This window comes from Lytechinus pictus, chromosome 8, assembly GCF_037042905.1.
Source record: "Lytechinus pictus isolate F3 Inbred chromosome 8, Lp3.0, whole genome shotgun sequence".
Taxonomy (NCBI): domain Eukaryota; kingdom Metazoa; phylum Echinodermata; class Echinoidea; order Temnopleuroida; family Toxopneustidae; genus Lytechinus; species Lytechinus pictus.
In genome coordinates this window covers 5,912,210-5,928,901 of record NC_087252.1, presented here as the reverse complement: position 1 = coordinate 5,928,901, position 16,692 = coordinate 5,912,210, and the positions used below count along the sequence as shown (strand labels likewise).

General features: G+C 38.0%; 2 protein-coding genes across 4 annotated transcripts in view; both read right to left on the bottom strand.

Annotated features, from left to right (window-relative positions):
- Positions 1–576: 576 nt before the first annotated feature.
- Positions 577–12,828, bottom strand: LOC129266475 (obscurin-like). The gene is made up of 11 exons (XM_064103448.1): positions 11,723–12,828; positions 8,541–8,634; positions 7,727–8,056; positions 6,957–7,446; positions 6,601–6,758; positions 6,028–6,336; positions 5,508–5,661; positions 4,790–4,935; positions 4,105–4,227; positions 3,081–3,691; positions 577–2,654 (listed from the first exon to the last, which is right to left on the bottom strand). The coding sequence occupies exons 2-11, from the start codon at positions 8,596–8,598 to the stop codon at positions 2,646–2,648; spliced, it is 2,388 nt and encodes a 795-aa protein (XP_063959518.1). The 5' UTR covers positions 8,599–8,634; positions 11,723–12,828; the 3' UTR covers positions 577–2,645.
- A 393-nt stretch (positions 12,829–13,221) lies between these two features.
- Positions 13,222–16,692, bottom strand: part of LOC129266476 (cell adhesion molecule DSCAM-like) — a 33,826-nt gene continuing 30,355 nt past the window's right edge. The window contains exons 16-17 of one of the 3 annotated variants that reach the window (XM_064103445.1): positions 15,482–15,631; positions 13,222–14,946 (exon numbers count right to left, since the gene is read on the bottom strand). In XM_064103445.1, the coding sequence (XP_063959515.1) occupies positions 14,723–14,946; positions 15,482–15,631 (374 nt within the window). In that variant the 3' untranslated portion in view covers positions 13,222–14,722. The other 2 variants (XM_064103444.1, XM_064103446.1) reach the window with 2 other exon arrangements.

Here is a 16,692-nt window from a genome sequence, read left to right as displayed (position 1 = left end):
TGGGGACGGTGATTAGACTGCTGGAAAGCTCCAAGATGGGAAGGGAATGAAGGGGGAGAAATCCCCTCGTGTCTGTTTGCATCTTTGAGTTGTCAAGCAGTAAAAGCAAGAAGAATAACGAGAGAAAGAGGGAGAAAAAAAAGAAAGGGAAGATAAGTAATGAGCCAAAAAGGGCGTGATGAGTAATAAGAACTGTATTAAAGAGAAATTCATACGCCCCTATCATAATATCCCTGCGCTACCCTTGTGTATTCTTAAACGATTCACCCTCCCCCCTCCTCATCTCTCCCCCTCCCTTTTTTCTCTTTCTGTATGTTTTTTTCTCTATACCCCGCTCGCTCTCCATATCTATATATCTGTAAAAACGCCTACAGACACGTCGTTCCGATGTATTAAGCGCTTTATAAAAGCGGATTATTATTATATGCCACTCCCACTTCTCATTCCGTTCATTTTGCTATCTCTCTCCCTCTCTCTTCCTCTCTCGTTTCAGTTCCTCCGCTGTATCGATCTCCCTTTCTCGCGTCACCTCGTTCTTTTATCTGCACCATAAATATTTAGATATTTAGTCAGTCCTTTATGATTTATAATAGTTGCATTCATATTTAATTAACACATTTCATAATATCAATTTACATATTTCAATTTTGATCATTTATATCCAGACTCGTATATTGCTGACATCACAAAACTATTGATTTCTCAATATTTATTTCATTAAAATTCCAAAAACATAATTGAATGAATTTATATTTTAGATGATAAAACTGAAAAAGTTGGTTGATGAAATAGATAAAAGCTAAATAATAAGTAACAATATAAAACATGGTGGTTTTTAGAGAGATCAAAGCCTCTATTTTAGATAAATTCCCCTGCTCCGATGTGCTATTATTTCTACAATAAATATGTCTTATCATCAATTCAACACCCCTCAATTATGAATATTCAGACATGGAGCGTTGTGGCCCAGTGGATTAGTCTTCGGACTTTGAAACAGAAGGTCGTGGGTTCGAATCCCAGCCATGGCGTAATTTCCTTCAGCAAGAAACTGATCCACAATGTGCTGCACTCAACCCAGGTGAGGTAAATGGGTACCGGTAGGAAGTAATTCCTTACAAAGCTGTGTGCGCTATGAACGCCTAGCTTAGCCGGGTAATATAGGAGCGCCTTGAGCACCTAACAAGGTGGATATGTGCGCAATATAAATACCCTATATTATTATTATTATTATTATTATGCAAATCTATATATTTTTCCCAATCAAAGATTAGTTTCACAAGGTGATTCATGTTAAATGCAAACATCAAAAACTGCAAAAGTTCTGAGTTGAAACCAACATAAATTTGATATAAAAATTATTACAAAATCGAAAGACTGAACTTTGAAACATCACTTTTTTGTAGAATTTAACAAAAAAGTATTGCCAAGGTAACAAACTAAACTCTGAAAATCAAACTCCTAAGTTGGCCCCTCGTGAAATATGGTACAATATGTCATGTCCAATATATGACATCTAAGAAACAATTTTAAAAGAGACGAGTTGAATAGCTTATCTACAGCTTATTGGTTTAAAACTTACATGCACGCAGAACGCTTTAACGAACATTTAAAAAAATGTTTTGTAAGATTTCCTTCATGCCAACGAGCAACCAACAAGTCTTTGCCGAAAATTGGCGAATCAAAACAGCGGTTTTATCCTGGACTCTTAACAATTGACATATTTGAATTTTTTTCGTTAGCTCCGAAACTTGGAACGAAACTGCCGTTCCGGTTCACCAACTGACGACAAAGACTCCCCAGATGTTCATGTGATTTGACTTGCATTTTCAATATATTTACTGTGTTCTTAAATTCGTCCTGCGTCCATGTGCGAAAACTATTATCAATGCCTAAAACGTTGTCATTTAAAGGATGTACGATAACAGAAAAAACAGATAATGTCCCAAGTTCAAGTGAGTGGAGCCGGGCACAGTTGTCAATCCAGATATTACAATGATTAAGCACGTAGCCGACTTCTAAGGCAATTGGCTACCCGATAAATGTCCGGGTTTGATTCCGGCAGAACATCCTGCCAATGAGCATTGTATTTAATAAACTAGCACGCTGCTCTTATATCTTACATCAAATAAATGACAACGACACAGGTACAATCGCGTGTGCACATGATTAAAAGACAATGGTCAAAATACTTATCTGACACAACCGCTAAAATTAAATTAGTGTTGCCAGATATTGTGATAGACCTCTATTGTCTGATGTCCAATTGGTTTTATCAGGCTTATGAAATACTTCTCAATAAGGCACGCTTGTAGCTAATGTCATTATATTGCTTGTCCTCTCCGCCATTCAAACAGTCCGCGGACACCCAAAATCCACAAATGTTCGACTACTTTGGATCCAGAACTCTTCGTATCGCTTGGTTCAGTCTCAACATCGACCCATCCATTTAATGGCGGGTGACATTAACGAATCCAATACCGTCCTCTCTTTTCACTCGCCTGATGGTTTGCCTTGACGTCACGACTCAGAAAGCAGTCCCAGTCTTTGATTGCGGATTGATATCAAACATGGCAAGAATGTGACTTGGTCCTTGAACCTCCCGGCAAATGTGTTGCTTTCATTTGCTCTGCTCATGTTGATGCCTCCTAAGATTTCTGAAAGGAATCAAGGAAGAAAAGAAAGGAAATTAAGTATAATTTATTTCTGAATTCATTAAGACATTTTTAAGGTAAACTTCAGTTATGAAAACGTAAGTAAAATTGGGTAACGTTGGATAATTTGGTATAATTTATTTAAATTTTAATCGGATATTATATTCCAGAGGACTTTATCACGACTTATAGCTCTACTCCTCTACCAATTTATTACTATACTAATCTTAATTCGTTTACATAATGCTTATAATAGTAGTGATAATGATTATATCATACATCATTAGCACATTATAAGAATAAGAGAAAAAAAGAAAATGATTGTAAATGTTCCCTAGATATATTCCTTATATTTGAATGAAAGGTCATTCAGATATTCAGGCGGATAACCTATCGCAATTGTGAGGAAATCGTAAAAGAAATATTTACATCTTTCTTGTGCTTCTTGTGCTTCTTCTTCTTTTTCTCTGGCTCAGGCGCAGCTAGATCCGACCTGAGCCCTTGAAGTTCTCTTAATTTCCTCTCGTATTCGTCTCTCTTCTGGTACTCTCCTGGAGACAGCGAGATCTTTCCATTTTGACCCGACTTGTCCTTGGAATCTCTTCGACTTGACCTAGGAGCTGAGTCAGGATCAGCCGCAGGGTAGCCATCTTGATAGTGAGGAAGTGGCGAGTGTCCATCGATTGGGTACATAGGAGGGTATGTCGGGTAGACACCGGGGTCACGACTATTTGTACCAGGTCTCCTGTAGCCAGTAATGGTTGGCAGGACATCATGATCACCATCTCGTGTACTGAGCGGGTTGGGTGCCCTTGTAGAGTCGTGCTCTAGGACCTTTGACTTGTCCTTCTTGTGCTTCTTATCCTTCTTGTCTTTCTTGTCCTTCTTGTGCTTCCTGTGTTTCTTGTGCTTCTTCTTTTCGTCAGTAACTTCTGCTTTGATGTCACCGTTTGGTAGGCCATCCATGTGGGTGGCTCCGATGAAGAAGTTCCTGTTGGGGATTCCTTTAGTCATTCCACCGGCTTCAGGATCTGGATGAACTGGAAAGAAAACGAAAAAAGAAATACTTAGTACACAATTCAACTTTGATTTCGTCTGAAGTAGACATAACCTAAATGCCATTGCTGATATCCCTTCAAAATTATAATCACCCTTTTAAGTAAATTCTGATTATTACACGGTTTTTCATGAAGAACACTAGTTTTTATTAATAGTTTCGTTAAATCCCCACCATATACCAATATCAATTTCATTTGCTGGTATCATGGGAGGGTTCAGCGGGGACCTCACAATATCCAGCCAATGTGACGATTATTCCTCTAATACGTATTTCAACCTTCTAATGAATGTAAGCTTTGCTCGAAATCCAACAATAAAATTCGCAAGTTTATCCAAAATCGCCTGTTATTGATTAAGGTATTGTGGCAAGGAAAATCACTTGGTTGAAACTTACTTGTTCGTTTTTTCTTATTCATTCGGTGACAGACCCAGACAATAAAACCGATAACGATGGCCACAAAGATGATCGTTGCAATGAGACCGAGGGCAGCAAGCACGTATGTCGTCAAGTTATCCTCTGTGAAATAAAGAGATAAACAAATGAATGAAATATATTCAATCCGGTGATCATACTTCTGTTTGGTAGAGAAACATTTTATTCAAAATCAAACAAGAAAAACAATTAATTCGATTTACAGAAAAAAAATCAAGAAGCAATTCGGTGATCATAGTTGACAGTGAAACGTCATATACGTCCAAATATCATGATTAAACGGACAGGACGAAAGATATAAGAAACACAAATATTTCTTAAAGATGTTTAAACACAACAGCAACATCCCAGATTACCCAAATTGAGTATGGTAACACGCGAGTATCATGTGTAGATTAAACATGTTGAATAATAAACTAACGCAACGTTCAGTACGCGATGAATTGTACAAGTAAAACAAAAATCATCATTGAATATTCCTCTTAAAATTCGTCTGGAAGATATTAACACGGAATATGTGTTATATGTAGAATATATATACATTTAACTGCCTATGCAAACTCTAGCCTATCTGATTAATAATCTCTGTGAAAGAGAGAGAGGGGGAAGGGAATGTTGAAAGGACCTTGCGAAAAAAGCCTCGTACCTTTGATAGTCAGGACAATACTCGTACGCCTTTGGTCAATACGGTTGTAGGCCTCGCACTGTACTGTGGAATCGTCCATGCTGAGAGTGGCACTTGATATGGTCAGCGTAGAAGCGTCCTTGCCATTGGTTGTTTCAATTACAAACCTGGATAAAGAACAAATCAGAATAATTATTATAGTATTACTCTGCCTTAGCTGTTCAATATTGCCCTATCGTCCATACCAACCTTAATCCAGTATTTATGGCATCGATGTCAATGTCCCATTATCCTATACCCGTATTTCAACTAGGAATTGTTTATAGGTTCTTTTAAGGATACCCTGATTGGAAGTGTAGGTACACAAGGAGTACTGCACAATATCTAATCCCATGATGTTTAACTCTAAACTTCTAACGCAATAGACATTGAAATGATAAAGTGCAAAAAAAAAACTTTAAAAAAAAAATTATGAGTGTCACTATATAGTCATGGATTATTTTCGAAACCGGAGCAACTTTAATTTAAAACAGACTGGCCGATGTCTTTTTTATTATTATCATTGTGTGTGCAAGATCAAATGCGGAGTTAAAGGACCAGAACTCAGACAAGGAACAAACCCTTCTTCATGTACTCGGGGAAACTATGGAAGGATTCCGCCGAATCATCCAAACAACATTTTGAAAATTATACCAGGATGCAAATAATGATGGATCAAGGTCAGTGCAGGAATTGTTACCTGTCATCGGTGGCCTCTATCTCAGCTCCATTGTAATACCATCTGTACCCTAGGACAACCGGGTCTCCTGAAGCACTGCATATGATTTCTCCAGGTTTATCCTCCTCGATGGTCAGTCGAGTCGTTTGGGCGGTAACATTGATTGTTGCAATCACTGCATACGACACAAACAAACGTAAATTAGACTATTGAAGTTGAATATTCACAAAAATGCGAACTGACAATGAAAGATGACTTTTCAATTGATATACATATTTCAAAGCTCAATTAAATAGTTCCTTGACAAAAGCCTTCATTGACTAAATTGATTTCCTGTTACTTTGGGACAAATTTGATGATAATCATATCGATTGTTAATTAAATGCCTCATTGATTTCTACATTGTGTGAGAAAACAAGAAAAACACAATCAAATGGTTGATAGATTGATTGGTAGGAAAATTGATTTCTAGAACATTGAAACGACTGAATGGTTGTCACGTGCAGAGAGAGATCGCTCTGTTGATCAGTTGATAACTTACAGTCAAAAGAGAGTGCAGGCAGCGAACATTCCTTTGGTTCGCTATACGCCGGATGCGTGGATCTGCAGGTATATACGACACCGCTTAGCTCCTTGGTAAGCGAGAAGGTGATCGAGTTGGATGCACTTGATTCCTCGTCCGTTTGGTTTCCAGAGAAAGCGTTAGGATCGAGATCGTTTGACCAGGTCAATGTTGGTTGAGGGGAACCACCTGTGGACTCGCATTTGATTGTTACCACATCGCCCTCGCTGAGGATACTTGCGGGTGTCAAGGAGCATTCTGGGGAGGCGGTGTTCGGTTCAATAGCAGCTAAAGAAAGGAGTGAAGAATCGTATTCAAATTAGGAAAACATTATGGCGTTTATGTTCATGGGGTGATAGGGGAGTTGTGTTCCCTTGGGCAGATAGAAATCATTAAGCTGTTCTCAAATTTATCAACCGGCTGAAATGCAGTGATAAATGTGTTACACTGAATCAAGCAAATCAGGCGTTAAAGCATAACGCTTGAACAAAAGCTTACTCTAGACGTAGGAAAATTAATGATTTATTATTTTGTACACAGCACGATGCATACCTGTTACAGTGAAACTAGCCGGAGATGATGAAACGGCTGCTTGATCACCCTCTGCTGTGATAACACAGAAATAGACACCTTCGTCGTCCTCCTCAACTGTGCTAAATCGAAGTTCATACAAGCCCTCCTCGTCGGTTCCTGCAATGGTAATGCGCCCGCTGCAAAATAGAAAAGAGGGAGACGTTGCCGTTATTAGAGAGGGGGAACAGAAACAAATCATTCCTATCTGCTACGTACTATGGACTAAATAATTTATGTCGGAGTGAAGGCCATTCAATATTCATGTTTTAACATCAGTACTCTTGCTTATGTGCATGTGTGTGTGCATTTTTGCTATCCTTTGAGTGATAACTTACCTAGAATCCCCGTTGACTAGATCCCTGTCCCTGCTGATCTGGACACCATCTTTGATCCAAAGCACAGACCCTGCTTTAGCTGACACGTAACACACCATGGAAGCTGATGTACCTACAGTAGCTGAAGTAGCCGAGGGTGGGATCACAATACTCTGTATCTCGCTGGAATCCCGAATAGTCAGAACGGCTTCTGTTGACGTGATAGCGGGACTGTTACCGGCGGCAGCAACGCGGCATACGTACGTCCCCATGTCAGCGTTCTCAAGAGTAACAATCTGGAGGTTGTACTCGCCAGCAGATGCAGAACCGACGATGTTGTAACGAGTGAGACTCGTGTCTGTAATCTCCGAGTCGTTGCTGATAGCGGTGCCATCTTTAAGCCACTCCAGGTTGCCCTCCTTGTTTTCGACGACGCATGGTAGTGTGACAGCATTACCAATGATGCCCTGTGCTTCAGTGGGTTGTGAAGTAAATGTCTGGACAGGAATCGCTGTGATTAAGGAATAAAAAAACATTACGAGTGTGATATTACGATGCGAAACTTCCGATATGGAATGTGGTGGCGAAGGAGGAGACGAATATTAAGAATGCCAACATGAATTATAGAAAATAATTAAAGGCGATCAGAATAAATTGATAGTCCCCATGCAAACCACACGTGCATTTTGATTAGATTATGAGTTCTATATTGTGAAGCTCTAAAGCCAAATGAATCATACTGCATTAGAAATCCCTTAAAAATTTGTGCCGAAATTGGACCAAATACTTACGTGTGACTGTAAGCTGGGCATCCGTCGACGTAAGGGCTTCGCTTGAGCCTGATGCTGATACTCGACATTGGTAAATCCCCGAGTCGCTTTCAACCAGATCCGTTATTTGAAGATTGAAGCTCCCGCTGGGATCGTCTCCTGTGACAGCAAACCTAGCTTCATTCTCTGAACTGATGATGGTTCGCTCGTTGGAGAGTGCCGTGGTTCCGTCCTTGACCCATGTGACAACCCCTTCCTTGTCCGTTACGGAGCACAACATTAAAACAGAGTCGCCGATGTTAAGGTCAAACGTCGCTTCGGGCTGGATGGAAAAGGCCTGCTGCCCATTACCTAGATTAACATAACAAGATGGCGAGTGAAATACATATGATTAAGAATCTTACCCTGTCCATAATTGTCCTCAATAATAGTTTGGATAATATTCAGCTGTTAGTTGTAATGACTGATTATAAAAATGAAACTTAATCTAATTCTTCATGTTCCATGTTGTTGATGCATTGACAATTAACTGATGCACTAATATATTAAATATTTCAGGTTTAATTGCATAGAAATTAATAGACATAGAAAAATATCCGATATTTTTACTGGGAATGCTACGCTATAGCATGGATTTGTAGAGACATAAATGAAAAATAGTTATGCATGTAAGTAAGAATGCATGGAAATTTTGCCATAAAGGTCATAGGCCGCTTTTCGCATCCGGCAAGTAATATCTATCTTAAAATGCCTTTTTGGGAAGCATTTGGTGTGTCGAATCATCGTCTATTAATCAATTATCGACTATAGACAGATCGGGTCGAGCTATACTTACAATGATTGGCTGTGTACATCATCATGGACACCACCACTATCAATCGTAACCGAATCATCTTTGTCGGTACTGCCTGCAGTATCCAATGAGAAAGCTGAAAATGAAATACAAAAATCATGAGTTTTCTGATAACACTCGTTCACTGACATCAATAAAACATTATACATAACATTCATTTGAAATATTAGGTCCGTTTGATATATAAAGAAAACCACTGAATCTGTTGATCGATAACCGCACTTAATCAGTCGATAATGAACTAAGAAACAATGTTGTTTATTCGGTCAGCTGTAGAGTGATGAATGAAATCTGCTGACCAGCATTTGGCTTATTTGATTTTGTTCTGTCGACTCATTTTATAAAAAAAAATAAGTGAGCAAATTAAAAGAAGCGTTTCAGGGTAAAACCTAAAACTGACTGTTGATATCTTAGCACCAAAAAGGCCTGTGTATTTTGTGCGTTTGTATTATTATTTTATATACTTATTCATCTATTCATATATACATTTCCCGGTCTATTCATATTTTTTCATTTATTTATTTATTTACTTATTTATTTAATTTAATTTATTTAATTATTATCATTCCATTTCATTTTTTGAAGAGTTGAAAATATCTTACTAATATGTAAGTTTTGTACATGTATGTATGATTTGAATGCAAGTATATATTTTTAATCATTCTTTCGTTATGCTTCTTTATGAACTACTCGTACATAATTTTGTACGTGGATTTATATATGACGTATACGAGAAAAAAGTGGGCTAAATTCAGGAAGCCAAAAAGGTCTCATTTAAATAATACTCCTCATGTACGATTGTAGATATGTGTGCAAACCAATATTGTGCAAATTGCATCCTATTTTTTAATCAATTTCAAGGCCTTTCTATCGATATTTAGATACAATGGAGAGGTGTAATCCCCGTGCCAATATCATTCTCATCGATAAAGGATTGGGAAAATGGGTTGTCATAGCAACAAGTAAATGAGATCGTCGGAGGAATATGGAAGGTCTAACACAAAGGGACCTGTCCCAGTCGGCCAGCTATTGCCACACGAGTCAATTAATCTATCTGACATATCAACAATACACGATAAAACCCGTTTTGGGGCATTGCGCTCGAAAGCAGAACTCAATGAATATATTATCAAGGAATATTTGTATTCAAATTATGGATACTTAATTATTGCAATATTATTTTTATTGACACGATGAAGATGGATTTCGAAAGACTGGTGGGATATTCTATAATATAATATAATATAATGGACCATGCTCCGGCGATTCGATACGGTTAAAAGTCAGTGTTGTGAATTATATCCACGGAGTTCCAATACGCTAATTGCATTGTTGCCTTTTAGAATAATGGTAGTGCAATTAATTTAGCAAATGGACATCGAAGGTAAGTTGTGCTTATCATATATTGTTCAGATCATATTCGCGGTATCTGTGTGTGGCGCAGGAAATCGAGAAGCAATCATAATCATTTTTCGGAAAAAAAAATCACCCACGTCATATTCATTATCGTCATCAGTATATTTTTTCGTCATTTATTTTCATCATTTACATTTTTTTTTTCAAAGTAGGATCATAGTAAACATACATATAACTTCCCCATCGATATTCATAAATACAATAGCCATGACGTTAGCATTATTTTCAAACGAATAAATTCCCATATTATGAATGTTCCTAATACAAGTGATTAATACCACTGAATGAATCTGATGATAATGAGTTTACTAAGAACGAAGATAATGAGTCATAATGGGCGTTGGTTCTTTTATATGGCGGATCTACTCCAATGGATGGGTGCACTCATGGCAGAGGTCAAAGTTATCCTAATTAGTTATATAAAAGATATATGCTTGCATCTTTGTGTGTCCATTTTTGACAAATGTTATGGACAACCCACCCCCACAAAGACAATAAATTAACAAAGACAAATATACATAAGTAACGCTTAGTTTTGAATTGCACTTAGAGTAGGCCTATATTCCATTTAAGATCTAAATAATATCGGTAAATAATTTCTTTTTAACGGCACTTGATGCAAATATATTAATATCGTAATCGTTACGAACCCCACTGTCGATGGTTTGCCATGAACATTCAAGTGTATGGACGTATTAGAGAGATTATCGTTAGAAGAAAAAACACTCTAGTCAAAACACGAGTTGAATAAGGGGCTTGAGTCAAACGCCCTTACAATGTACGAGATCGGTGTTTACTAGTAGTCGGCATGGGGATGTGGTATTAAGCACTGCTTTGTTACGTGTTTTAAAGCTAGTTCGCTGTCAACACGTGGGTAAAAAAGGAAACATTAAAAGTGTTGATGTACTGTTGCAGCTGATCTCGATCCACTATAAATATTTGTGATTATTGTGATATTAGTACATTAACCACGTACTTCATCTCGCGTACCTACACGGTCATTGTATACATAAAATACAAATTGATAGAAAGGTGCACTCATACATGTACGCCTCTGATCATTCAGTAAATGTCCTAATTTTAAAATATCCAAAAGTACAATATCACATGAAAGTAAATGTAGGAAAAACATAAATGAAGAAAATCATAACATAAATCAAATGCTGGATATTTTCACTCATTTTTATTTCGATTTATTAATACAGCAAAATATATTTTTCGTCTTGTTTTACGTCAATGCATGTTGTTGCAGATTAATTTAAATGGTATATATATATATATATATATATGTATTCCGCACATTAATTTAGAGAAATAGTTACTGTTGAAGATGATGGCAAGTACGATTGTGATGACGACGACGATTATGGGGAAGTGCCTTGATCAAATCTCGAGACAAACTTTAATTTGGTTTCGATAAAGTTACTTGGTAACAAAATATGTAATAATATTAAGCAGCTTGACCGATAGTTCTTATAAAATTTCAATGATTAATTAATAAATACTAAAGAGAAAATCACATTATTTCTTAATCTGATAAATAAATGAAAGAGAATGAGAACATAGGAAGAGGGGTAACGCCCACTGAGTCATGGCCTTGCGTTGCAACATCCTTAATGATTTCATTTATAGTATAACTAATTGAGAGCCACATGTACAGATGAGACTCTTATCAAACTATGTTCAAATCAGGAGAAAAAGTGATATTTAAGATTGAAAACATAATTCGAAGACGAAGAAACACTTACCTCAAACCACGATGAAATAGATCTTGGTCAGTGGTTGGTGTATAAATTTGTTATGAATCCTACAACGAAAGCCTGTTAAACGAGGCCAAGTATCTCTCGATGATGTAAAGTATATCGCTGGTAAAAATTATCTAAAAATAATTTTCAATAAAGTATTTCCGCAAAAACTGCAACAGTGTTAATTCGTTCTTAACACATTAATAGTATATTCCAATGAAAGTTATGGTATTCCAATACCATGTGTGGATCTTCGTGGAGTGGGAGGGGGTCAAGAAAATTACTCGAGGTGAACTCGCGATGCAACTGTATGAGTGTGCGAGTTAGATTGATAAGGCATTATACCTGACCGATGTTGTTGTGTGTTATTCACGAGATTTAGGAAAACAGCAAGTCCGTAGCAACTGTTGTTAACCAGCCAAACAACCCGCCATGGTATGCTGACTGTGAGTTGGTCTCGAATGGGGCCCTTTCATTGTTACTCCGTGCTTCAGTAAACCGCGACAATGCGGAAGGCTTTGCGTGCGAGAAGGGATACCAATCTACACCGCACCGCTATTGTCATCTTCTTAAGATCGAGAATGCTTGCTCAACCACTTGTCTGCGCTCACACGTGCCATGGTTGAAAGCACAGCGCTCATTGGCTGTTCCCTTGGATATCAAGCATAAACAAGGTTACTTACCGCCAATCAATAACGCCGTACGATAGAGGGACTCTTGTACAAAGCGGCAATTTGACTGACAAAGCCTGCAGTAATATTTATGAAAGGATTCACTCTAGGTATTGACATTACTGAAGAGAAGTTTGTACTGCGTTATAACATGCGAGACTCGCTTTGGGATAAAGCTCTGTGTTCTGCGTCGGAAGAGTGTAGAGAAGCCTTGAATAGATATGGGTCGATTTCGCTTCCAATAAAAGTACCAGCCGTGACTCGAACGACTATTCAGTTTCCTACCTTGTTATTGTTAAAGGTGTCAGGCTGGAATCCTGACTCTTTGTTTACGTTAAAAATAATATAATCGAGCCAAGAAGGTGACAGAGCAAGCACCCGTTTACACGGGTTATGCCTTTATAAGTCTCCATCCTTGTCACTTCTCAGCACAAGTACAGTATATTTATTGGAAGCAAATCCCAAAGAGTGGAAGATGACGCGTGCTCAGTGACGACATAATGTTTTAAAACATACAATGGACAAGTTTGGTTGTACTTGCGTGCAAAGGCTTAAAAATAGTTAATGAAAATAAACACGCATTTGGTGGGGGTGGGGGAAGATTCCTCGATAGTACTTGAAAGGTAAAACCGGTATATTCCGTCTTCTAGTGAAAAGTATTTTTGCATCGTGACGATTGCCAAAAACTTTATTGGAAAACATTGTTGGAAAAAGGAATTTCGGGCACGTGACCCCCTCCCCTCTACAACTTATTCCAAGTAGTTAAAGTGATCAAATTGATATCAACATAAAAATAAACAGAAAACTAATCACCACAATAGCGGAGCTAAATTCCTGTAAAAGTATCTCATTTATTTTTCTTAAATTCATATTCGTAATACAAGAAATATCTTCATTCACATTCGTTTCCACTTTAAATCAACTTCTCATCATTGCAAACTACTATATATTTCCAACTTAATTTCTAGTGAGAACATCACATATTCTTGGCCTAACACATATTAATTTTGTTGAATTTTTTTTAAATGATTCTAGTTTAAAATAATAACGTTTGTTCGAATCGTTTCACCGATCTATTTAAACATTTTTGGCCAGATAAAAGTCTACCCCTAATAGATATCTTAACTGGCTAAAACTAATGTGGGCCATAAGCAGATAAGAAAGAATACCTCGCAGCAATGTACACAAATCTGAAAATGCTGAAACACCTCTTTGGAAAGGCAAAAACAATTTAATATCTGAAATGTTGCCATAAAATAACGCGGTCGGTTTCGTCCTTGTGAATACCTCGCCATAAAAAAATATACCATCCACTTAAAAAAATAACGACTTTTAATAGAAAGTTTACTTTGACTTCAACCTTCTTAATTCACATTGTACAAAATATGTAATATCATTAAAAAACACGAATAATGTATTGAAATAAGAAGTTTGATATTGCTTCGACTTCGTATGACTTCAATTATTACAGACAAATAAATACAAGATACAAACATAATGAACAAGGCATTAAAATAACATTATTAACTCATTTAAAATGAACAAATGAAAGTATATACATGCGACTCATTGACGGTATGAAAGCTTCATAAATAAGGTATTATACTTTACATAAATGCATAGATTATCTCGATGGTCGCTTAAAATGTTCAAATGTAATTTACAATAACAAATATGCAGACATATTGCACGTATTCAGGGAGAATCATATGATAACGTTTTATACCACATGGCCCATGTTGCCTAAACACCACACATCTAACAGGACCAGCCGGAATGAGAATAATAAAAGGAAATTCGAACAGCATTCAAGAAGAGTTTTGAAATCATGCACTTGACGTTTGCGTAATGACACGAATGAGTAGTAGAAGAAGAAGAAGGAGAAAAGTTAGGAGGAGGATAAGAAGAACCTATATTTACCCAGGTTGGCCACTTCAGCTGTAAGATGTTCGCGCAGCGGAGACTGCTCAATTAACGCAACATGTTAATATTACCCTTTCTCATTCGCATACGCTTGACTGGAAGACAGAAGGTCCCATTTTTTTTCTAGTCTTGCGTAGGCCTATGATTCGGTTGGGGATCGAACCCACGACCTCCCGTTTATGAGGCGGGTGTTCTACCCCCTGAGCAATCATGCCCGGTATCGGAAAATCTGAATGCACAGAGTTGAACAAAATATCCCACTTATAAATACATATCATTGGTGAGTGAATTCTCACTACGGACACGCTACCCCCCCCCCCCCCCATTCTTCCAAAAGCTTACAGCCGATCATTATCTAGGTGCTTTTTTCAACACGTATAGTCAATAGCTTTATAGGTTTTATAAATTATTATAGACCAGAGTCATTTGCTGTTCCATTGGCGTCGGAAGTACCGGCGATAGGTTTTCCATTTTTATCAGTGATTCCGTTGCTATCTGAGGGATTCACATCCTGTAGTTCAAGATTCTCGCTTGTAATATTGTCTGATCCACCGTAAGCTGGATTAATGTGGGACGGCGACTCGTGGAAGCCGTCGACCAGGGCTTCGCCATCCTCTATACCATCTGCTCGTTCTATAAGTAGAGTGATAATAAACATAAGAGCAAAATAATGTTTCCAATACAGTATCACAAAGGAGTTTCAGAAACATGCCGAATATTTCTTGACATTTATATTTAGCTCGAGTTTGTTGACACCCCCCCCCCCCTCCTGGAGCTGGAGTTACTATGCAGTTGGTCATGTTCACCCTAATTGGGGCCGACAAGTACGTTTCCGAAGATTGAAAGAATGTCTATCCCCGTAATCATGGTAATGCATTTACTTACCTCATCGGTATTTTTTGTTTCTTATTTCGGAGAGAATATCCCGTAACAGATAGGGACAACAGTGCACAGTAAATCCTCATAGAATTGTCTTTCTGCTTGGTATTTTATCATCCTATCATACTAATCATCTCTTTTATAATAGACTGACGGCATGGGTGGAAATTTAGTTTACTCATTTGCATGCGTCACTTGTTATCATCAACATTCTAACCTGTCTGGCGAAAACTTGGGAAAGATTTGTATTGAATTGTAACCCTGGGAACCGCATTGCCAATTGACTCACTTCTGATTCCTGCTGGATCTGGTTTACGTTTGCAAGCGATAGCAAAGACCACCACCAGGATGAGAAGAAACAGACCACCAGCCACACCCGCTCCGATATAGATCAATCTTAGATTATCCTCGGACATACCGCTGAAGATGTTACTAAGACCTGGCCGAAAAAGTAGAATAAAACGACACGATGAATATCAATCTTAGATTATCCTCGGACAGACCGCTGAAGATGTTACTGAGACCTAGACGAACAAGTAGAATAAAACGACACGATGAATATCAATCTTAGATTATCCTCGGACAGACCGCTGAAGATGTTACTAAGACCTGGCCGAAAAAGTAGAATAAAACGACACGATATATATCAATCTTAAATTACTCGGACAGACCGCTGAAAATGTTACTGAGACCTGGATGAAAAAAGCTGAATGAAATATTACGATGTATAATTATATCAATTCTAAATTATCCTCGGACAGATCACTGAAGTTGTTACTGAGGCCTTGAAGAAAAATATATCGAAATAAAGATCAGAAATAGATATAGTATTCCTCCGAAATTTAACTTTGCCCAATCAAGCGGCCCCGGCAGCCACTGAGCAGCGTCAGATCGACGAGACATAGAGCAACGTCGCGACGTTGATCTATGCCTTAAATCGTTGAATGCCCAGGAATTATCACCAACTCCCATTTTTGGGGTCTTGCACGGCGGGAGTTTGAACTCCCCACCTCGCGGTTGTGAGGCGGAAGCTCTACAACTGACTCAATACACCGATATATATATCAATTTTATATTATCTTCGGATAGACCACTGAAAATGTTACTGAGACTTTGACGAAAACAAGTTAAATGAAATGATACGATGTATATCAATCTTAGTTTGTCGTCAGACAGACCCACTGAAAATGTTACCGAGACTTGAAACGAAAAAAATGAGAATGAAATAATACGAGGCATATCAATTTTAGGTTATCCTAGGACAGGCCGCTGAAAAATGTTAACGAGACCTGGGGCCCGTTTCATAAAGGACTTGCAACTGTGCTATTGTGACAACTACCATGGAAAACTTGATTATGATTGGCCCCTGAACGCTGTTACTGTGGCAAAGTTACAACAGTTGCAAGTCCTATGTGGTGTGTTGGCTCAGTTGGTAGAGCGTCCGTCTCACAACCGGGAAGTCGGGGTTCAAACCCCGGCCGCGTCAGATCAAAAGACGTT